The 22,840-nt window shown below is 57.1% G+C and overlaps 1 protein-coding gene across 1 annotated transcript; it reads left to right on the top strand.

The window, feature by feature from the left end:
- Positions 1-1,769: 1,769 nt before the first annotated feature.
- On the top strand, positions 1,770-18,063 carry CDX1 (caudal type homeobox 1). The gene is made up of 3 exons (XM_045826925.1): positions 1,770-2,312; positions 16,424-16,569; positions 17,097-18,063. The coding sequence occupies exons 1-3, from the start codon at positions 1,868-1,870 to the stop codon at positions 17,316-17,318; spliced, it is 813 nt and encodes a 270-aa protein (XP_045682881.1). The 5' UTR covers positions 1,770-1,867; the 3' UTR covers positions 17,319-18,063.
- The last annotated feature ends 4,777 nt before the right edge of the window (positions 18,064-22,840 follow it).

The following is a 22,840-nucleotide window of genomic DNA, read 5'->3' as shown; positions in this document are numbered from 1 at the left end:
GTCCTCCGTCCTCTGTACCTTTTCCAGTGCCTCGCTGACCCCTTGAAAGACTCTTCCATGACCTCTGAGTTAAATCTCACCATCACGTCCACTTCCCGACACGGGAAAGGGGGCCTTTCCTGCAGAGGCCACCGAGTGCTCATCCGCGTCGGCCGCAACCCGGGCAGCCCCTCCCGTTCCCAAGAGCAGCCTGCACTTCACTGCATGAACTTGAGCACAGCCTCTTTCCTGTTTGGGTCACGGGTCTCCACCTGCGCAGAGGGGAGACTTCCTCTGAGTGGGGAGCCAAGTCTTGGGCCCCCTGTCCCTGCTCTGTAGCTGTCAGGGCCCCAGAAGAGCAAAACTGGGCTGGGGCCAGCTTCATGGGTGGGTCACCTGCGCAGTCACACGGGAAGGGTCCCGCATCTGGTTGAATACTCTGCTGTCACCATCTTGAAAGCCTCAGTCATCCTTGAATGAGGGATCTCACTTCGTCACCTGGGTCCTGACACACCTGGTCTGGAGCTGGTGCTGCCCTGCCCGGGGCCAGTGACTCAAGGGAGAGGCAGATTGAACAGACAAGACCCTCTCTGATCCTGTCCACCTCTGGGGAGTGGAGAGGGGGACACATGTCCCCACACATTTATTTGGGGGGTCCCAGGAAATATCAGAGGATCAAACCCCATAGGGCTTTCTGAGCAGTTCACTGGCAGTGAGCCTCCTGTGGGGAGGGAGCCCTTCTTGCCCAGACTTTCTGACCCAGAGCCCCGTCCTTCACGGATTCTTCCCCAAACCCTTCACCCTGGCCCCCCACTCCCAGTTCACCCAGGGCCCCTCCACTGTTCCCCCTAAACCCCCGCTCCAATTGGGTAGCTGTGAAATGTCTCCTCTCTTTAACTGGGGGTGAGTGCTCGACAATACCCAGGAATCTGTGTTCGTTTTGTCAGATGCGATAACGGCCTGTTATATAAGAAAATGTCCACGTGTCTTAGACATGCATGCTGAAGTCTGTGGGGGTAAAATGACAGGATGTTTAAGATTTGTTTTAAAATACTTTAGCAAAAAAAGAAGGGGAGGAGGCGAAGTAACTCTTGATAGCGGTTGAAGCTGGGTGATGGGCGTATGCACAATCATACTTTCGTGTGTGTTGGAGACCTCTCTTTAAAACGAAGGGGGCAGGGGATCGCCCAGAGGATCGTGAGAAGTTCCTTCGAGTGTTGCTCCAAGGCGCCCCTGCACCACCTCGTTAAGAACTCGTGTATGTGCATATGTGCATTTTCCCAGCGAAAACATCCACAGCTTTCATAGGATGCTCAGGAGGGTCGTGACCCCTGCCCCCCAAAGATTAAGAACACCGCCACCCCACAGACAGGAACGGTGTTTGAAGTCAAGTTGCCCCCTTGCCTCAAGCTGGTCACTGCCGAGTGTGCCACAGGCCTGGTGCGGCTGTGTGATGCTGGCCTAGGGTCCCCAGGCAGCCCCTGATCCCTTCTCTCCCCGGAGAGAAGGAGGCGTTCGGCCCCTAGGCCGCCAGCGTCTCAGGACACTCCCACACCTAACGTGCCTCGACGCTGGCCCAGGATGTGCCCCCGAGTCCCCACCCCTCCAGGCCGCTGCCGTCCACCTCCCGCTTGGGGTGGCAATTTGTCTCCTTTTGAACCCCCCGCCCCCGACGGGTTTCCCCCTTTGATTCGCGGCCGGGAGGCTCCCCCCTGCTTTGAAATGCAAACCCGCCCCGGCTGGGGCCGCGGGCGTCCCGGGGCTATAAAAGGCCTGGGTGGGGCGGCCCGGCGGCGGGGCTGGCGAGTTCAGGTGAGCAGTTGCTCGTTGGGGCGGCCCGCGGCGGCGGCTCCAGGGCCCAGCATGCGCGGGGGTCCCTGCAGCCACCATGTACGTGGGCTATGTACTGGACAAGGACTCTCCGGTGTACCCCGGCCCCGCCAGGCCCCCCAGTCTCGGTCTGGGCCCGCAAGCCTACGGGCCGCCGCCCCCGCCCCCCGGACCCCCGCAGTACCCCGACTTTACTGGCTACTCTCACGTGGAGCCGGCCCCCGCGCCCCCTGCGGCCTGGAGCGCGCCCTTCTCTTCGTCCAAGGACGACTGGGCCGCCGCCTATGGCCCGGGCCCTGCGGCCCCGGCTGCCAGCCCAGTCCCGCTGGCGTTCGGGCCCCCTCCGGACTTTAGCCCGGTGCCCGCGCCCCCTGGGCCTGGCCCGGGCCTCCTGGCGCAGCCCCTCGGCAGCCCTGGCGCACCGTCCTCACCCGGAGCGCAAAGGCGGACTCCCTACGAGTGGATGCGGCGCAGCGTGGCGGCGGGAGGCGGCGGTGGCAGCGGTAAGGACCCTTCCCTGGCCCCGCGCCTCCCGACGGTTCCCCTGGGTACTGGCAGGTGCTAGGGCGAGGGCTCGGCCGCCCCCTGTCTGACCTCTGCCCTGGCCATGCTTGGATTCCTGGAGTGCGGCCTCCTCTACCACTCTAGCCCTGGGGGGCTGTTGTCCCAGCTTCCCTTCTGCATTCCGGCCTGAGTAAGCACAGCCGGTCTTTCTGTCTAGACAGGGAAACTGAGCCCGGGGAAGTGAAGTGACGCGCCCTGCGTTAGGTGGCAAGGCTGCCGCAGCCAGAACGCTGTCCCCAGACTTTGGTCCTAGGGCTCTTTTAGAGACACCTCACCGGCCCTGGTCATCGTGGTTTCTTCCACCCCTATCCCAACCCCGGGCAGAGGCTGCAACACCCCCCCACCCCAGACCAGGGTGCCTGGTTGAAAGAACGCAGTCAGCTCACTTTCCTTTATGGGTCCCGGTTCCCCAACCCGCACAGCAAAGAGATGGGTGGGTTATGTCATTTGGACCAAAAAAAAAAAAAGCCCTCTTTGGTTAGAGCAGGTGGGGGGCTCCTTACCTTCCCATCCCAGGGCCTTTCCTGAACTCTTGACCCTGGGGGAGGGGGGAGCGGGAGCAGTTGGGAAGGTGGCTGCTGTTTGGCTCCTGAGCCTGTGAACCTCCTGCCCCCAGGCAGGCCTCTCTGATCCACCCTCTTCAAAGGCAGGGGAAGGGGGCCGGACAAAGGCCCCGCTTTCAAGAGGGGCGGCCTGACCTCCTTTATAGGTCCCCCCTTTGTCATGTAACAGGCTGCGCCTGGGCTCGGTAGTGACTCCTGTTGGCCGGGAAGTGAACACGATGCCCCATTGTCCTGGCTGTGTCGGGCCTGTCCTGACAAAGGCCACCTGGCTGGGTGGGCGGGAAGTTGGCCTGCCCACCCTTTGATGTCCAGCCCCTCCTCCCCTCCCCCCAGCCGGGACTGAGCTTGGGACTTCCCCACCTCCTCTCTCTTCACCCCCCTGTCTCCACACACGCCCAGCTCACCCCAGGGCAGATGCTGCGGTGGGCTTGATCAGTAGCTACAGGTCTGGCTCTGGCTGTAATCGGACCACCTTCTTGAGAGCCCCAGGGACGAAGGACCTGGCATCTGCCTCCGGAGGTCCCAGAGGATGGGACATGTGACCCAGCTCTGCCCCTTGTCCCTGTAACCTTCGCTAAACTATGATACTGACTCACAGACCCAGCCCTGACCTAAGATTTTGCGTCTGTTAATTCATTTAATTCTTACAGCATCATAGTGGGAACTGTTATCACCCCCAGTGTTAAGAAGAAGAAAGGATGGTACAGAGAAGTTAAATGCTTGCACAAAACAAGTATTTATAACCAGTAGATGGAGAAGCCGGGGCTGGAACCCTGGCAGATGGACCACCAAGCCTGGGGGCTAGTTCTCTAACTAGCTTCTCTTCAATCAGTCATCTTTTCTGGGTCTCAGTCTTACCATCTGTGACGTGAGAGAGAAGGGTCTCATAACATGTTCGAGTTACAAAAGGACCCCTTTGAAAAATCTGATGGAAAGTACAAATCTCCCTAGAAAAGAGTGTTACCTAACTCGGCAGGCAATCTCAGGAATGCTAGAGGCCCCAGAAGCGTTATCCCTAGACCCCAGCGGAGAACCCGCATTGGGTTCCGTGGGGGAAGGTGTCTGGGGCCAGGGGCCCTCAGGGTCCTGCAGCTCTGCACTCCCTGGAGAAGGAAGCCTGACTTTCCTGCTCCTCTACTCCAGCCGTTACTTCCTACTGATCAGGTGACACTGGAGACCCATGGGGTGGTTCCCCAGGGGCGGGGCTCTGAGAGAGGCCATCACTGCGTGAGGTGGAGAGAGTAGGTCAGTGGGGGTCAGAGGCCTGGGGAGGCCTGGGGGTGCTTCCAGGCCCGTGTGATGTCAGACGAATCGCCTGGTCTTTCTGGGCACGGGAGCTGCCAGCCCAGCTCAGCCTCCGGTCTCAAAAGTCATTTGGACGCTGCTGTTCCCAGGCAGACAAAGGGCCTAGGAGTAACTCTGGCCAGAGGCAGAAAGCCTTTCTGCCTTGACTCCCAGAGAGTAGAAGGAAGGGCGAAGGGAGGTGTGGGGGCTCCCGAGGAAAGCGGCAGTCCCCAGGAGTCAGGGTGGACCCGTCCTGCCAAGGAGGCTGGAGGCCGGGCCTTCCGATAGCTAGAAGCTTCTGCCTGTCTGCCTGGAGGCATCTCATTCTGACCAGAGTTCCTGAGATGGGGGCAGCATTGGCGGCGGGGGGGGGGTTTACAGGCCCTCTGAGAGAGTCGGGGGCAGCTACTTCTGACCAGAGCCCCCCCTCCAGCTCCCTGGTCCCCACATCTTATGATGCCATTTTTGGCCAGCCCATTTTCCCTCCCTTCTGAGGCTCTAGCATTCTACAATATCTGAGCTGGACAGTTAGAGACCAGGCTCACAGATGGGGAGCTGAAGACCAGAGACTGGAAGGAATGTTCTAGTTTCACGTAAGTGGAATCTGGACTAGAATAGATGTTGGATGAGTCAGTTAAAATTTTCCAAAGGGTTTCCATCATTTTTACGGGAAAATCTACACTCCTCCCTAAGATTGCAGAGCAGCAGCGCTTGGCCCTTGCCTGCCTCCCTGACCTCAGCCCGGACCACTGTCCCCTCGGCCACCAGGCTCAGGCCACTCCAGCCCTCTTTGAGTGTGCCAGACGTGCCACGACCTTCTGTGGGTCTTGTGCGTGTGTCATTCCCTCTTCCCGGAAACCTCTTTTGCCTGACTCTTTGCGGGCCTATCTCCTTCTCACCCTTCAGGTCTCAGCTTAATGCTCACCTCCTCAGAGATGTCCTCCATGATTTCTCAAGGAAGGCCTCCCCTTTAGCCACTGATAATCTTTGCCATGTTTCCTTTAGAGCACTAACCCCGATTTTGATTTACTCACTTATTGGTGTGTTTGTGTGTGGTCTGTTCCCCTACCCACCCACCAAGGTAAACACCTGTGCCAGAGCCACGTCTGTTTGACCTGTTACTGCATTCTAGGCACCCAGCTCGGTGTATGGCATTTTGCAGGTGCGCAATATATTTTGTTGACTGAATAAACAAGGCGAGTGTGAGCAACAGTAGGATGACTCTGGGGGCAGAGGGGAGAGAGGAGACCTTGGCTTTGGCCCAGAGTTCTGAGGTCCCAGCCCTGGAGACAGACCTGTGACTGTCTAGCTGAGCTCTCCTGCCAACAGTGGGAGCCTGGTGGCTGCCCCTCCCCACCGGGACAGTGAGGCACCATCCCTCCTGGGACATGGGCATAGCGAAGGCTGGGACTAGGACCCCGTCTTCGTTCCTCGGAGGGGCAGTGCACATGGGGACAGTAAGGGAGAGGCTCTGGGCCTCCGCCCCGCAATCAAACATGAAACAGTTCCGAGTGTTTACTGTCACTTGACTGAGGCCAGGGTAGAAAATGACGACAGGGATTCTATTTTTTTTTTTGCCTTCCCCCTTTGTTTCTATAAAGACCAGTGTTTTCATAAAGAGGGCTCTAACTCATCTTCTGTCAAAGGTTCAGCAGCCATTCCTTGCGAATAAACAGGGCTTCACAGGTTGACGGCCCACGAGGGCGGCTGAGGTCCCGCACCTCCAGGGAGGTGTTCACTCAGGTGATGAGACGGCCGCGGCAGGGTTCAGGTCTCGGTCCAGCCCCTTCAGCTTTTAGATGGAGAAACTGAGGCCGATGGAGGACTGCACCGCACCCCCTTCCCTGCCACATTCCAGGCTCTCCCTCGCTCCACTGCCACAGCCACCGACCTGGCCTCTCACCTTCAGCCTCTCTGATGCCCCAGCTACCTTCTACCCCATGAACAGATTCACCGATTCAAGGCACACTCCTGCTCAAGAGCACTTCATGGCTCCCCACCACCACGGGGCTGCCATTTTACTTTATGCCGTTTTACTGCCGTGAAATCCAGCCCCATTTCTGTGGCATTCAGAGCCCTCTTGAGAAGTGGCCCCCGACCCACTATTGAAGCCACTCTCCCACTAGTTCGCCTAGATACAGAGATGCTTGCTAGCAATAGTTACAATCTAGACCTTAACTAGGATGGTATTTCTGTTAGAAGCTGGCTTCGCATCAGGAAAGTGAATTTGGATCATTCCTCTGAGCCTCAGCTTCTTCCACTGTGACATTCGGGTGACAGTAGGAGTGCACCTTCAAGCCGTGGTACTCAGGGCCCTGGGCCTGGCCCCGTAGGTGCCCAGGGCATCGGTCCCTGTGCCATCTCTTCTAGCCCTTAGCAGGTGCACTTCAGCACACACCTCACACACCCTGCCTCTCCAGCACCTCACCTAACTCCTCTCCCTTTCCTCCTCTGCATCTTTCATCAGTTCAAATGCTGCTCTTTTTCAAGGCCACCTCCTCCAGCAAGCCCTCCTTGGTTCCTCCCCTCCCAGCATTCTATTAGGCCCTCAAATTAACAACACTTAACCACTGACTGTCATCTACCACCCATTATCCCCTCGGGGACCAGTCTCAGCCAATCCCGCCCTTCTCATCATTCCTTGCCCATAGGGGCTCACGGTATAGCTGGTGACTGTCCTTACCGTGTGCAGGCACTGCAGCCTTTGCATGGGTGATCTCACCTAAGCCTCATAACAACCCTAAAAGGGTGAGGATCTATTATTAGCCCAATTTTACCGATCAAGTTAACGAGGCTCAGAGAAGGTCAGGTAGCTTGACAAGCTCACACAGCTTGGATGCAGCCGCACAGGCTTCAGCCCAGAAGCCACGGGCCTGTGGAGCGTCTGTCAGATAAAGCAACACCCTGGCATAGGAGCCCAGGCCCCCCTTCCCAAGTGCGTCCCAGCCCAGGTGGGGGAAAAGGAGGCCAGTCAGGGAAGAGCTATAAAAGGCTGGAGGGGGAGGGTGGGCACAGCAGGGGCCAGGCTGTTTAAAACTGGTTCTCCAGGCAGAAGCTCCATGTGACACCTCATCGCTCAGATGTAGCTGGGAAGGGGAATGACCCAGTTAGAAGGTGGCAGAAGGCTGTTTTTGGTCGTGTTTTCTAGCCCCCGCCCCTCGTTTTGGCGGCTGCTGCTACTGAGAACCGAGGGAGCCCTCCCGAAGGTCCACGTTGGTGGCTTTGTTAGCCGCAGTGTCTGGCTCATCAGGAGGCAGTTACCTGAGTGGGCTGCCCCTGGGGTTTCTGTCCTGGGGCTCCTGGGATTTGGGAACAGTTGCGTCTGGAGTCAGGTCCGTCATTATGTTCACATGCTAAGCCCTCTCCACACCACACTCGCCACCTAGGTTTGTGAGGGGGTGTCTAGATCCCTCTGCATCAGGGGAGAGGGAGCAGGCGCTAGTGAGAGCTGAGGCTGATGCTCCTGCCTCGAACCCCTTATCCCAGCACTCAGCTCTGCTGGCTGCTCCAGCCCCATTGTGTGCCTCTCTCTGTCATTCATTCATTCAGCCTGTGGGCAATGATATTCCCAAGTGCCCCTTCTGGGTTCTGGGGATCCCAGCCAGAACAAGGCAGACAAAGTCCCCTCAGGGAGCTGGCACTGTCTGCCCCTGGTGCTGCTCCTTTCTGCCTTAGGAGGGCCTTTGTATATGCTGTTCTCCCTTTCTAGAATATTCTTCCCCACTGGTGAGCGGAAACCTCCTTCTCAACCTTTAAGTCTTGGCTTACATGTTGCCTCCTCCAGGAGGCCTCCCCCAAGCTGGATGAAGCGTGCCTCCCAGCCCCACCACCACTGGACCTGGTTCTCAAGTCTTCGCTTGCTCTCCTTCATGCTAATCACAGTTTGTAATTATTTCATTTGTTTGTTTTTAATTGGCGCCACATACCCCCATGAAAGAGGGGGAGGATCTATTTAACAAATAAGCACAAAGTATCTACCATGGTAATAATACAAACCAGCATGTGTTGAGTGCTCAGCATTGTTTCCGATGCAGGTATCTCTGACCCCAGAACAGCACATTTCTGCATTGAATTAGTGGCTTTGACAACAGCTGTGGGACCAGTGGAGCTGGACAGACGGACGGATGTCCTCTGGAGGTTGAGCCAACCAGCTGATGGGTCGGATGTGGGGAAAGGGAGGTGCCAGCAAGGCTTCTGGCCCGAGTGGCTGAGGCATGCGGGCTGTTTCCTGAGCCCAGGAAGACCAGGCAGCAGCAGGTTTGGGTCATGTGTTCAACAAGAGCCAGCAAGCTCTCGCTGAGTGCCAGCCACTGTAGCAGGGCTGGGTGAGCAAGGGGGCTCGGCGCCTGCCCTTTCGGATCGTAGAAGGAGCCAGGCACCGAGGGGAGGGGACTCGCCAAGGTCACAGAGCGAGCTAGAAAAGGGCTGGAGTCCAGAGCCCCTCCCTGCACCGCCATCCAGAATGGAAGGCTTCCAGGGCCATGCCTGCAGACCACCGGGCAGGGACCTCACTTCCCCGCTAGAGGAGGATCGCTCGTGTAGGGCAGAGGCCTGGACATTCCACCAGGAAACATCTTGGAGAGGCCTCCAGTTGTTCAGCCTGGGAGGAGATGTGCAGGGACTCCACTGCTGTTTGCAGATTTTAGAAGGGCTGTTCTGGACCAAGGGTGCCCCTTGTTTTAGGGGTCCTGTGGGAAAACCTTGGAAGAATAGATGGGTAGTGGGTGCAAGCACAGGCTGCTCTGCAGATAGTATAGGTGCTGTGCAGAGGCAGGCGTCTGGCCCTCTGTGGGAGTTTGGTCTTGCAGGGCTGTCCAACGGTGAGCACGGTCTGAATCTGTGCGGCACAGCACGCTAGCTACACGTGTCTTTTTGAGGGCTTGAAATGTGGCTAGAGTGTCTAAAGACCTGGATTTTATTTAATTCTATTGAATTAATGTAAATATAAACCGCCACTTATGGCTAGGGGCTGTCATGTGGGACAGCACGGGAAAGTCCTTCTTAAACGTTCGTCGAGTGGCAGTCCACTCCGGATGGGCTCCTTCCTCTCTGGCACGGAGTCTCTCCTGCCTCTTCCATCTCTGCAGTCATCTTCATCTTCGTCATCATTGCCACAGCCAGCTTTTGTTAATAATGACCTTACTGAGTAGACTGTCACATCTGATCTGGGAAACTACCGTTCGTAGGGAGGGGAGAATGCACTGGGATTCGCAGAGGGTCGGCAGCCTGCCTGGGCTCACACCGCTGGCACGTGGCCGGCCTGGGCAAGGACCATCGGGCCTGTCTGGCTCTGAAGGCTCTGTCCCCCCTGCTGTCCCCCAGAGCCAAGTCAGACTGTGGACCTCCAGGAAGAAGCGAGGACAGGGGATGAGGCACGGGTGGCCTGGGGGGAGGAGGAGTGTGCAGTGCTGACTGGGCGCTGTGACCAGGAAGGAGGGTGGGGGGTGGGCAGGGAGAAGCTTGCCCACGGCCGCAAGGCTCCTACGTGTGGCTGGCGGGGCCATTCCCCCCACCCCATACCAGCCTCACCCCTGCCTGCCCCAGGGCTTGAGTGAGGGACTGTGACGGAGCATCCTGGGACTCACAGGTCAGCAGGAGCAAGGACCCAGTTGAGGGCCCACTAGAAAGCCTCATGGCCCACAAGAGATGTCTATCCACCCGTCGGCAAACTGGCCAGGTCGGGGCTAAGGCAGCAGGGGTCCCGTCCCCTGCCAGCAGAGATGAGGGAGCAGACCCAGGCTGGCGGCCATCACAAGTGCCGCCGGCGGCCCAGCCAGCTCCCCTCACGCCCAGGCCAGAGTGTTCTTTGCCCTGCTGTTCCCCATCAGGCGGTGTTCCTCTGTCTCCCCGGGGAGCCCTCCAACTTCCGCTGCTACAAATAGCTCAGTTCTCCGGGTCGTCTCCATGGCTCTTTGCCCTTTGCAAGGCGCTCTCACATCCATTCTGTTCCCCGGGGGGACGGAAAGCCCAAAGGAGTTCGGTCACTTGTCAACTCCTTCAGCTGAGGATGGTCAGACGTGGGCCAGGTCTCTGCCTCTTGCAAGGTCTGGGGACTCACTCCCTGTGCTCGGGGGCCTTCCCGAAATCAGTACAGTGGAAAAGCTGGTAGGATCAGGCCCCTCCGCAGAAGTGCCACCGCCTCGGGGTGGCCCCTCACCCTGCCACCTTCTCGGCCCTCCTATGTGTTATCTGGATAACACCTCACATGGTGTATGTTAAAGTTAACTGCGTGCTCAACATATTTACAGTTCTTCCCTCTTCCTCATGATACTGAAGAATGCCCTCCATCCTTTCAGCAAAGTGCGTCTCCTTCCTTCCCCGCTCCGGTTTCAGGACTCACTACAGTGGGGCTCTGTGGCCGCCCTGGCCCTTCCCTGCTCTCGGAGCTCCCTCCCGCCGAAGGCCCCAGGGCTCGCATTTCTCTCTGTTCTCACCAAACCAGCACTGCAGACGTGGGTGACTCCCCGGAGCCTCCTTCCACGCATGTGTCCAAGGGACTAGGCTGGAGGATGTGTGGGCCACACCCTCCCCGTGGGTGCTGCCAGGGTGTGGACGGTGACAGGGTGCAGAGTGTCTGGTCCTTATGGCAGAGCTCAGAGCTGCACAGAACTTTAGAATCTACAGGGCCTTCAGAGCTGACACCCCAATCCTCTTCTGATGCATAGGAGAAACTGAGGCCCAGAGAGGAGACAGGCCTTATTCAAGGCCACACAGAGGGCACAGAACTGGGGCCAGGACCTACTGACTCCAGCTGGTGGCGCAGAATCCCCCAGGGGTTTGTGGAAGATGGCAGGGAGATCAGGATGCAGCGGCCCTGGGGTGCAGCCTGTGAGTGTGTGTTGGGGGAATCCTGATGCACAACTGGTAGGCACTGGACCACACAGGGAGGGGCTGCAGAGGGTGCAGGCCTGGATTTGTGCTCCAAGCCCTGAGGACCAGAGCTGGCAGTGTCATCCCTTAGGCCACAAACCCAGCAGGAAGAAGGCGAAGGAAGTGCTAGCCCAGAGTCCACTTGGTTTTCTTAGAGCCACACAGCTCGCCCTGGAGGCAGCGGCTGAACTCTGTCCTTGCCTGCCCAGGCTGGATGGGGAGGCCCCACTGAATGGAGGCTGCGTGGCTCCTACCGCCTGTCCTCTAGCTGGGCGGGCTCTGGATCGAGACTCTCAGACAGGGAAATTGCTCTTAGAATTATTTTTAAAACAGTAACAGGCACGATCAGAGGATCAACAAACACTGGGAGCTTCCTGTTTCCAAGTTGGAAGGGACCTTATAAATAAACAGCCTCATCCAACACCCCACTCATTGCACAGATCATTTCCAACGCTCCTGCCATTGGTTGTCCTGCCGCTGTTGGGAATGAATGAGAGGCACCCTTCCCCCCACACCTATGACGTGCCAGGTTCTGTGCTAGGCATCGCCCGCCCATCTCAAGTGGTCCCCCGTGGACCACTATAGTTGGTCCCTATAGTCGGACACCCTATAGTTGGCTAGTTATGGGACAACGTACACTTTGTGGTAGGTGCTAGTGCTGTTTCTGAGGCTGGACAGACCTGGGTTTAAATCTTTCCTGCCAGATGTGTGGGCCCCTCTGAGCCTCAGTTTCCCCATCTATAACTTGGGGATAACAGTCACACAACTTTATAGGTTAATGAGACACAAGGTGCCTGACACATGGACATGCTGGCCTTTATTAGAATGATCATCTTCCCCACCTTGTAGATAGAGAAAATAAGGCTCAGAGAGGTGGGGCGACTGCCCGGCATCACCCAGCCAGCAAGGAGCTGCACTGCCCAAACCCAGAGGCCTGCACGCTCGGACAGCCGCGTGTCAGGGTCTCCCGAGAGCTAATCCCTGCGCCCTATTTCAACCCCACTGGCTCTGAATTTCTGGGCTAGAATCCACGTGGGTTGTTTTGTTTTGTTTCGTTTTGAATTTTTAGTTTTAGAGAGAGGGGAAGGGAAGGAGAAAGAAAGAAAGAAAGAAGGAAGGAAGGAAGGAAGGAGAAAAAGAAAGAAAGAGAGGGAAAGAAGGAAAGAAAGAAGGAAGGAAGGAAAGAAAGAAAGAAAGAGAGAAAGAAAGAAAGAGAGAAAGAAAGAAAAGAAAGAAAGAAAAGAAAGATCAATGTGTGGTTGCCTCTTGTGCGCCCCCGCTGGGGACCTGGCCTACAACCCAGGCACGTGCCCTGACTGGGAATCCAACTAGCAACCCTTTAGTTCCCAGGCCCTTGCTCAGTCCACTGAGCTACACCAACCAGGGTATAATCTGTGTTTTTAAAAGGCTCCCGGCCCTTTCAGAGGCTGCTGGCCAGGTGTCTAGAACCATTAGCCTGTAGCTTCTCTTCTGCAGGGCACACTGTGGGGGGCGGGGAACTGGCTGCCTCCAGGGCAGGCTGGTGCACGCAGGTGGGCTGTTCCTCAAGTCCCGAAGCCAGAGCAGAAAGAACGCGTCTCCCTTGGGTAAGTTACCCAAGGTTTTCCCCGCAGTGCTCACCCCTGAAGAGCTGGGGGCTCCCCACCCTCCCGCACTGGCACTGGCCCAGAGGGTCATTTATTAGGTGCTGAGAGCAGTGGCCCCATCACACACCTGCCACAGGAGCCTGGACTTCCCCCTGAGCCCCAGCAACCCCAGGACCTGTAAATCATTGATCCAGGCCCTACCCCCCCCACCCCCGCCCCGCCACTCTCACGCATCTCCCAGCCCCTCCCTCCTGGGCTCCCGTGGCACAGCCCTCTCAGGAGGGGGCAGGGACAGCAGCCCAGGGCTCCTGACTGTCATTAGAAATGCAAGTTCACATCTGCACATGGTAAAATCTTACACCCCTGAAATTCCCTCCTACATGTGGCTCCCCATCCTCCAGGACCCCTCTCCAGAGGCAGCTCCTGCTAATGGCTTCTTGTAGAGTCTTTCAGAAAGAACTCTGTGGGTGCACAAACCCGGGATTGCGCGTGAGCCCGTAACCCCCCATTTTTATACAAAAACAGAAACATATTATTCATAACATTCAATGTCTTGCTTTTCTTTCCTGAACAAAATATCTTAGGCATTGCTCCATATTGGTGCATATGGAGCTTTGCAGTGTCTTTAGAATGATTGCATAAGGCTCCTCTCCGTGGAGGGACCATCTTTTCTCTAACGTGTTCCCTGCTTCTCCGCATGTGCATTGTTTTCAGCCTATGCTGTTCCAAACAGCCACAGCTTTGGGCGTTTCTCTGCGGGACCCATTTCTGGAGGTGGGATTAATCGGGAAAGGGTATGTGCACGTTCGGCTAGGCTAGATCTCCCCAAGCCGGGCTTCAAGGACGATGCTTCAGCTATCAATCCACGGACAGCCTGTGGGGCTCCGTGGACCACACAGCGTGATAGCAAACGTTTTGTTCTTTGGCAGAGCCTTTTCCTTAGCAACAACATGGTGTGTTTGGAGTAGTTCTACCAATAGAAGTTGGAGGTTTCTGAGCCCACCGGCCCCTCTTCTGGGCCCAAAGGAGGAAGAGCGGACAGGGAAGACTGGGTCTGTGGGCTGGGCCTTCGTTGGCAGCTAACCTAGAACAGAAAGGACTGATTATGCAGCTAGAGCCCTACCTCCCATCTAGTCCCACCCCCACCCCCCACCACCCACCAGATCTATGAAATGGGTGTGATGGACCCCTGCTTGCTCACCAGAAGGGGAGGGAGTGAGAGCTGGGTGCCTGAGGGGACAGGTGACTTCATCATCCCTGCGCAGAGTCTCTCAGGCTGTGGTTTGGGTAGGCAGGGAGCCTCGTCCCCTACCTCAGGCTGGGAGTCCCCTGGGGCTTGTCCAGGTCCCCAGCCTGAGGACCCCGCAGGACCCCGCAGCCCAGGGCTCTCAGGAGCCGGCTCTCACTGTGGGCAGGACCCTTCCCCAATACAAGTAGATGATGCGTGGTCTGCTGTTTGAGCCTCTGCTGCCAGTACTTACAGAAGACTCTATGGTGGGGGTTCTGCAGCTCCCAAACCTGATGCGTGAGGAGTTGCAAATGAGAACAGGGAGCAAGAGCCTCAGGCCAGGTGACACAGTCTTGGGTGAGTCCGTGACTGCCAGGGGACCTGACGGCACAGGGAGCCTGGACTAGGAGGACTCCTCAGGCCTTGCTTACTTAGATCTCTGGCAGCTGTATAACCACCCTGAGCCTCGGTCTCTTCATTTGCAAAATGGGAGGAGACTAAACTCCCAAGACCCTCTGGGTTTAGCACAGTGAACCCAGTGGGCTGTGGATTCAGAGCTCTCCTCTGGGCTCTGGTGGAGGGGACAAGAGGCAGAGCTGTTTTTGAGCGGGCACTGAATTTTCTAGGCCAAGCAGGGGCACTGTCTGGACCAAAGCCTTAGCGGCCACTCCCTTGTCCCTTTCTTGGGCCAGACTGGCGGCAGGCCGAGGCTGTCCCGTGCTGCATCAGGCGGAGAGCTGAGGGCAGGGGATGTGGAAGCGTCCAGGGCGGTTCCGCCGCTCTGGCAGCAAACCCAAGGAAAGAGCCCAGGGACATCTGTTGTCTCCCATTCTCCATAAAAGCATTTGGCTCCCAAGGAGCCCAGTGCTGTCCTGCCAAGCTGCGTGGGCTTGGTGGAGTCCGGTCAGGGGCTGGAAGTTGGTGCGGAGGGCTGAAGGGGTTAGTTGGGACAGGGGTGCTGAGGGACAGGCAAGGCCAGAGTTTGCACCCCAGACAGAGGTGAAGGCCAGGCTGTTGTGGGGCACTCGGGTGAGGCGGGAGGGGGCTGGTGGTTATCCAGAGACCCCCATGTTCTGGTGGGATGCATGTGTGGGCCTGAAAGTGCTTGCATGTGCCTCCTATTTATAGCCATGTGCTCAGCTTCTTACAAAGAAAACTGGTGTTGAGTCAGGCCCCCACCCCAGCCCAGGCCAAACATGACTCTCAATATTCTCTCCAGACAGACCTCTGATATCAGCCCCAAAGAGGCCCTGACGTTAACCCCAGTCGGTCCTCAAAGCTGGTTCCTGGCCCCAGGCCGAACCCCACATAGAAGCCAAGCCACCGCCTTCTCTCTCCTGGGTTATTGCAGGTCTCTCTGAGCTTCCCGCTTCTTCTTGCCAATCTATTCTGCATGTAGCAGCCAGAGTCATATTAAAGTGTAATCAGACCTCATGTCTCCTCTGCTCAGAACCCTGTGATGGCTCCCATTCCAGGAAGAGAAAAACCCAGAGTCCTTTCTGTAGCCCATAAGGCTCTGGGCAACCTGCCCCTCTCCGCTTGCTCAGGGCCCCCCAGCCACACCCTGCTGTTTCTCCCACAGGTCGGATGTCAGGCACGCTCCTGCCTCAGGGCCTTTGCACCTGCTCTTCCCTTTGCCTGGAGCCCTGGCTCTGAATTGTATCAGTTTTGCTCTTACTCATGGACACAGAAGCAGCTCTGTGGACTGAGCAGCCACTCCTGCTCTACAGGCAGGAGTGGGGATGGCTCCAGGCAGACCAGCACCTGTCCACTGTGCGACCCTGGCTCAGGACGCGGTGGCCAGGGCTAGGCCCCTTGAGGTGACTGCCAGGTCCTCAAGGGTCACCAGAAGCCACGTTCAATAGGAATCGAGGTGACATACACCCCAGGACAGTTCAGCAAACTTCCGCCCCTAGATACAGTGGCTCTTCCCCGCTGCCCTCTCCTGCACAGGAGAAGGGACAGCGGCTGTCATCCATCTCAGTCTACGCTGACCTGCCAGGTGTCCCTCCACGCCACTGGTATCCACACCTGTGGTCTGCGGACCCCGAATCCGAACCGCCTGGGGAACTCACTAAAAATGCAGGTTGAACTCCCAGGCTTTCCGACTCACGTGGTCAGGGATGCCCTGGAAGCTGCTTTCCACAAGCTCCTGGAATCTTGGTGTCACAGCCATGTCCGGAAACCACTGGGTTAAAGCTGGAGGAGCTGGTGATCTGAGAAGGGCTCTGGGTCAGGGGACCAAGACTGAAACCCCAGCTCCACTAGCAGCTTGCTGTGTAACCCTGGGAAAGTTGCTTCCCCTCTCTGTGCCGCAGCACCTCCCCACATGGGCACAAAGCCGGCTTGCCTTTCAGGAAGTCGCCAAACCTCAGCCTGGGGGAATTATTGTCACCCCGAGGCTGGGTGGGGTATAGGCCCTCCTCATCTCAGGGTCCTTCTTCAGAGGGCTGGGGGCCCTACCTGCGCCTTCTGCAGGCTCCCCATTCACCTCCCCTCCCGGCCCGTCTGCTTCTTAGGTAAGACCCGGACCAAGGACAAGTACCGCGTGGTCTACACCGACCACCAGCGCCTGGAGCTGGAAAAGGAGTTCCACTACAGTCGTTACATCACCATCCGGCGGAAGTCGGAGCTGGCCGCCAATCTGGGGCTCACTGAACGGCAGGTGTGTGGTTTCCCCCACCTCAGCCATGGGAGTGGCACAGGGACTCTGATCTCCAGGCTGCCAGGCAGATGACAGAACTCAGTTGAGGGAGGAGAACAGAGAGGTTGAGCCTCCTGGCCATGGTCACACAGCACAGCAAAAGCTGAGCTGCTGCCAAATCCTGTCCTGCCGCAACAAAACCCACTATCCCTAACCCCCAAAAGGGAGATAGGGGATCTGACTCACCGTAGGCCACAGCAGGCTATGATCAGTGCCATTTAAACCCAGAGGAGGGAGCAGTCACAGGCAGAACACGGAAGGCTTCCTGGAGGAGGGGTGTTAGGGCATGGCCTTGGAGATGAGGAGGCAGAGGTGACAGGAAAAGGTGTCCTTAGAACAGAGAAAGTGTGCAGGTTCCGTGGATGGTCGGGGCAGCTGGCGCGGGAGGTAGGCTGCAAAGGCCGCATGAAGAAATGAGAGCGCAGCTGCCCTCCCTCTCTCCCTCTCACCGCCACTGTGCACCTCCCCTCGCTCTCCTCCCACCACAGGTGAAGATCTGGTTCCAGAACCGGCGGGCAAAGGAGCGCAAAGTGAATAAGAAGAAGCAGCAGCAGCAGCAGCAGCCTCCCCAGCCCCCCCAGCCACCACCACCAGACCACGAAGTCACCCCCGCCACAGCTGGGCCACCCCTGGGGGGCCTGTGCAGCAGCTCCGCCAGCCTCCTGGGTGCCTCCTCCCCGATGCCTGTCAAGGAGGAGTACCTGCCTTAGCTCCCAGCCCTGCTACTGACCTTATGGGTCACCTTGGACAGGTCACCCACCCAGCCCCCGTTTGCCCTTGGCCTGTCTGTGCAGTGAGCTCCTTGGATAAGGACATTCTCCTATTCTTGGTCTCAGGGGGATAAGGGAACCCAGGGTGGGAGGTCTCAGTCCCCAGAGGGCTGGGGGCAGGGGGCCAGGATAAGCCCCCAGTCCCCATCTCCCTCTCCAGAGGTTCAGGGGCAGAAGGCTGTTACAGGGACTAGACCGACCCTGGGGAAAGCAGATGGAGCTGGGGAAGGTGGAAGGCTTGCCCACCGTGACCTACGGGAGGAATGCGGTCAGCTCCCACCTGTCTGGTCCTGCAGCCTCAGCTCCACCTGCCCCTGCCCTGACATGACCCAACCCTCTCCTGGCTGATGCAGAGCGCAGGGCCCACAGGATGGGGCCCGAGAGGCTCTGGTGACTGTCCCCTCAGGCTTGCAGAGCCGTACCTCCTCACCAGCATTCTCAGTGGGGCCTCCGGGTTGGGGAGAGGCCCCCAGGAGGGGGACAGAGGGGCAGCATCCCTCTGCCAGGTTCCACCCCACCAGGCCGTCCCCCAGGGCCCAGGCCGCACCGGGCCCTCGGAGGACGTGCTCTGAACGGAGCAGGGCTCACAGCTGGGCAAGTGTGTACATAGAGTGGAATCTTGTGGATGCAGCTTCAAGAATAAATTTTTCCCTCTTTTTAAAAATTATAAAAATTATTATACATAGCATTAGAGGAAAGTGTAAGTATAAATCACCCTTACCCTCCCCTAACAATTACATAACCCCTTCAGTCTCCGTCAGCACACAACAAGGTCACCTTTGGTGGCCTTGCATTTGAACGATCAAAACATGACATTGTTGGAGTAAGTCTATGAGACTATGTCAGATTTTAAGTCCATTTTGTGAGCAGAATCATCAGACTCAATATATCAGTCTTTTGAGTTTTTCAAACGCTTCCAGCTCAGGACTTTATAGTACTCATTGGGCGCCTCCACGTGCCAGGAGTGGCTGGGCCCGGTGAATGCAGTCCTCACCACCCTTCCCCACCGGGAGTTCCCAGTCCCAGCTATGCTCCAGGCATCAGGGCACAGAGCATTCAGGGACTTCCAGCTTTTCTTGGCGGGTCCGGAAGGCTTCCTGGAGGAGGTGAGGTTTGCACTGATGCCTAAAGGACTAGTGGGTGGTGTCAGGCCACGAAGTGGGGAATAGTAACAAAGAGTATGAGTAGTGTGAAGTTAACACAAGTTTTAAAACCCCCAGGGAAAAGCTGCTGTTCTCACCTCCCCTTCAGGAGCCTGCAAGCTGGAGGACTCGAGTGCCAGCCGCCTGCTCCCGCTGTTTACTGTTCTGGGAGGTGCCCCAGCCATAAAAAGTGCGCACAGCCTGCCCTTTGCTCCTGGGGCACATGACAACAATGCACGAGGTGCCTCCCTCCCGCACATGAGCCCCTGAAGAGCCGCAGGCACTCCTCTCTGTCCTACTGGTGGAGGCCTGAAAGATGTCACGGCTTCACTGAGGGTGATGGACTCCTAAAGCTTGGGAGCCGGGCGGCACCGGGGAAGGGACCAGGGCAGCAGGAGAAGAGGTTGCTGGGAGGGTGGCTGGCAGCGAGTGAATCTAGTTTTCTAATCATCAAAAACATTTGCTGTGGCCCCGGGGTAACTGCTTCCCCTCTCTGGGCCTTGTTTCCCTGTCTGTAAAATTGAGGAGCTAGTTTACCAAGGAAAAATGGCTCTAGCTGAGTAAGTTTGGAAAGTCCTGCAGACTCCACCCTTCCGGGAGAGTCACGGTGGTGCATTAGCCACCAAAGGCTCTGACAAGTCGTACAACAAAGAACCCTCTGGATCTTCTTTAACCCAGCATTCTCCATGCTTCACCCCCATACACACCCCCCAAGCCCTACCAGCACCCCACCCTCTGGCAAGTGGTGGCTCTGTGGGCTGGGGGGCCACAAACAGCTGTGACTCGATGTTTAGTAGCAGGTTTTGTCATCCTATGGCCCGGGCTCCAACCTGACTACTAAGCTGTGATACTTAAGGCAGGTTACTTAGCTTCTCTGAGCTTCAGCCTCCTCCTTAGTCAAATGGGAAAAAAAATACCCCAACCTATCTCAGAATTGGGCCCAGGGCCCAGGGCAAGGAAAGTTCTGGGCTTCAGCCTCCTGCTTCCAGGGCTGCTGCATCCTCATGTGACAGGCTGCCAGGCCTGACTGATGTTTTAACTACCCCACCCCCCAATGTTGAGGACAGATGGTGGCTGGGAAGATCTGAGGCAGGATAAGCCTGTCCCCAGCTCCAGGAAGCCTTCCTGGCAGGAGGTCAGGGGCCAGGCCTGGCAGGTGGGGGAGCTGCAGCTGCTGTGCACGTGGGAGGTCAGGGGTTGGGTGGGGCCTGCACATTGGGTCGCTGGGTCGTTGGGTCGGAGATCACCTGTCACGTGGTGTGAGTGCTGGGAAAAGGCCACTTCCATCTAAAACAACTTCCAAGCAGTGCCGTCGGCTGGCTGGTGAGGCATGAGTTCCCCATCATCCAGAGACTTCCACCAGAGGCTGAGCGTTGTAATGACCCAGGAAAGGACCACTCCTGTCCTGTTAGACCCCAGTGCTAAGAGATGGTCCAGCTTTCCCATCAGCTGCTTCTGCTTTGCATACAGAGGTTTTCAGCATCCCCCCTGCTGGTGGGCAGGCCCTGAATTGGTACCGGAGACCCAGGCTCCCAGTAAAAGTCAGATATGGCCTAGCCTCGTCCCTGAAGACCCTGGTTCTGGTCATGGCCTCCACTGAATCAGAAACATGCCCATCAGCACCGTGTTTTGCAGATAATTTCCCCTCTAGACCCTTCATGCCACAGGGAGAACCTCAGTCTTGTGGAGGCCATCAGTGAGGGCCGAGCCGAGAGGGCCCCAGCTCAGTTCTCACGAGGCCTGAGCTCGGGGCTGGGAGTGGAGTGTTCTCACACCGGAGGTCTCCAGCAGCCCAGGGTGGTGTGTGTGAGTGTGTGTGTGAGTGTGTGAATGTGTGTGTGTGTGTGTGTAACAGGTTATAATGGGAGGGATGGACAGAGGACTGGAGCTCCCTGGAAGCCAGCCTGCTGCTGGTGGCGTAGAGGCCCAGCCGGTAGAATGCGGAGCCTGGGGGCACAGCCAGCCCAGGACAGGCCGGCGGCATTGGAGGGCAAGCCTGACCCCGCCTGGCGGCTCCAGAACCACCTCCTCAGAACCACACCACAGGGACTAGCCGTCTGGATCCTCATCTCTCACAGTCGCCGCTCGGCGGGTGTAACAGAACACATGCCCCACCGTGATAAAGTCTGAACATGAAAGCAGATCGAAAATGTTTATTTATGTGCACTTAAAAATATCTTCCTATATAATAACAGGAAGTACATTTTCATCTAACACTTTGCTTAAATTAGCACACATCCCCATCTTACTTTTGATGTGAGATCAGAAGAGGATGGGGGAGAGGAGAGGATGGGGGAAGGGCTGTAGATTGAGATGTATGGGTTGGATTCCTAAGCAGTTATCTGCCAAGTGGCATCCGGACTTCCTCTGGGATGGGGGAGCGGAGACAGTGACGGTGGCAATTGTCTACCATGCTTGGTAGCTGAACTCGTGGTCACGTGTACGATTATAAACCTGGGCCTTCTGTGGACAGATGAACTTATGGGTCTCCCAGGGTCGGGGTGTTGTTGGCTTTATAAAGCACAGGCTTTTCCAACACTGGCCGTGGTGGTAGGGAGAGGGCAGCAGAGAGTGGCGATCTGAGGGCCCGGGCTGGGTGTGGTCAGACTCCTAGGTTCCAGGCCTGCCCCTGCCTCTACTCCCCAGTGAACTGGCAACGTCCTACCTCTTCTGGGCCTCAGTTTCCCCATCTGAAAGCAATGGGCCTAGACCCGTTTGCACTCAACCCCAGTAACTTGTGCTTGAGGAAGGCTAAAGCCCCAGTCCTGTTCCATCCCCTCCCCCAGGCCGGCTCCCTCCCGGGCTGGCTCTGGGGGGAGCAGGTGCTGCTGGGAAGTGGCCATAAAGAGGCTCTGGAGCCAATGCCTCAGTCCTACTCCAAGTTCTGTGGTTCTCTGTTGTTCTCTGTGCCTTCTGTAGGGTTTCATGAATCCTGGGCTCCAACGGGAGGGGCTGGATCGGCAAAGCTGCCTCCTGTCCCATAAGAGATGTGATGGGCCCTGGAGAAGGCCAGGGGGTGGGGGGTCCTGCCTGGGCCTTCTTAGAATCAGGAGCCACTGGCTTTCGCCCCTCCCTAGGCACAGCCCGCAGCCCTCTTGGCTTTACCTCTGAAGCCCAGAGAGTCAGTGCTCTGTGTGATATCACTCCTCCGAGACAGTTTCCTCAGGTGCTCCATGGGGGTGCACAAGCCTGCCTTCCCAGGCTGCTAGCGAGAATTAAAACTGAGATATTTGGTCCGAGTTCATCTAATACACAGAGTGGGGTTCCATCCTTCCTTTACATTCATGGCCAATGGGCTCCTTCCTCCTCGCCTTCCTCCCCACCTGCTGTGTGAGGCCAGGCTGCAAGGAAGGAGCAGCTTGGAGGAGAGGTGGGCCTGGGTGGGCCAGGCCAAGCCATTTATCCCAGCTCTCACTTTGACTTAACCCCTTCCCACCTCCTACCAGGCTCCAGGGTTGCAGGGAGCAGCACCTAACTTCACTCTCCCCAAAGGCCTCCCCGTGTTAGCTGATGGTAGGGTGACCCTATGAAATAGTCTCAGCTGGGACACTTTGAAGAGTAAAAGGGACATGATTTGTAATGTATTGCACATGCTGGGTCACTAGCATATACTGGTTCAGTCCCACACACCAGTGCACACAGTCACTCTAGCTAGTGATTTCCCATCTTAGCCACAGGCTCAGGGGACCCCCACAGCCTTCTAAGAGGTCAGCCAGGCAAGGGCTGGTTGATGGCACACTTGACAGACGTGCAGCCCTGATGTCGCCACGGCCCTACTGCGCTTGCACAGGAGCCCAGGCGCTCATGAGCTAAGTCACAGGACCTCAACACAGGACCCCTCGTCCTGTCCCTTTTCCTTGCCCAAACCTCCCTGTTTTACCCTCATCCCAAGAAAAAGAGGAGTGCTCAGGACTGCCACTGGCCTGGAAGGTCTGCCACGCCTGCCTCTGTCCCCGGTGTCATTCACTAGCCTTGTGACCCTGAGTGCGTGACTTCGCCTTTCTGTGCTTCGGTTTCCTCATCTGTAAGATGGGGCAATGCCTCTCCAGGCCACTGTGTGGAGGAAAGAAGATCTAGGGCAGGATCTGGCACACTTTATTTTATTTATTTTTTAAAAAGACTTATTTACTTATTTATTTTTAGAGAGGGAAAGGGAGGAAGAAAGAGAGGGAGAGGAACATGGATGTGAGCAAGAAACAGCGACTGGGAAGCAAGCACGTGACCTTTTGTTTTGCAGGATGATGCCCAGCCAACGGAGACACACCAGTCAGGGCGGGATCTGGCTCACTTCAGGTGCGCAGTGAACACCGACGGATTGGA

This window comes from Phyllostomus hastatus, unplaced genomic scaffold, assembly GCF_019186645.2.
Source record: "Phyllostomus hastatus isolate PE091 unplaced genomic scaffold, TTU_PhHast_1.1 phas_contig_150, whole genome shotgun sequence".
In the NCBI taxonomy this organism is placed as follows: Eukaryota; Metazoa; Chordata; class Mammalia; order Chiroptera; family Phyllostomidae; genus Phyllostomus; species Phyllostomus hastatus.
Note: the sequence above shows the minus strand (reverse complement) of the source record. Positions and strands in the feature narration are given on the sequence as shown.

Excerpts from the sequence above, each read along its gene's own strand:
- CDX1 (XM_045826925.1), top strand. The coding sequence starts at position 1,868 with ATGTACGTGGGCTATGTACTGGACAAGGACTCTCCGGTGTACCCCGGC. Across the intron at positions 2,313-16,423 it reads GGGAGGCGGCGGTGGCAGCG|GTAAGACCCGGACCAAGGAC; the intron begins GTAAGGACCCTT and ends TCTGCTTCTTAG. Across the intron at positions 16,570-17,096 it reads TGGGGCTCACTGAACGGCAG|GTGAAGATCTGGTTCCAGAA; the intron begins GTGTGTGGTTTC and ends CTCCCACCACAG.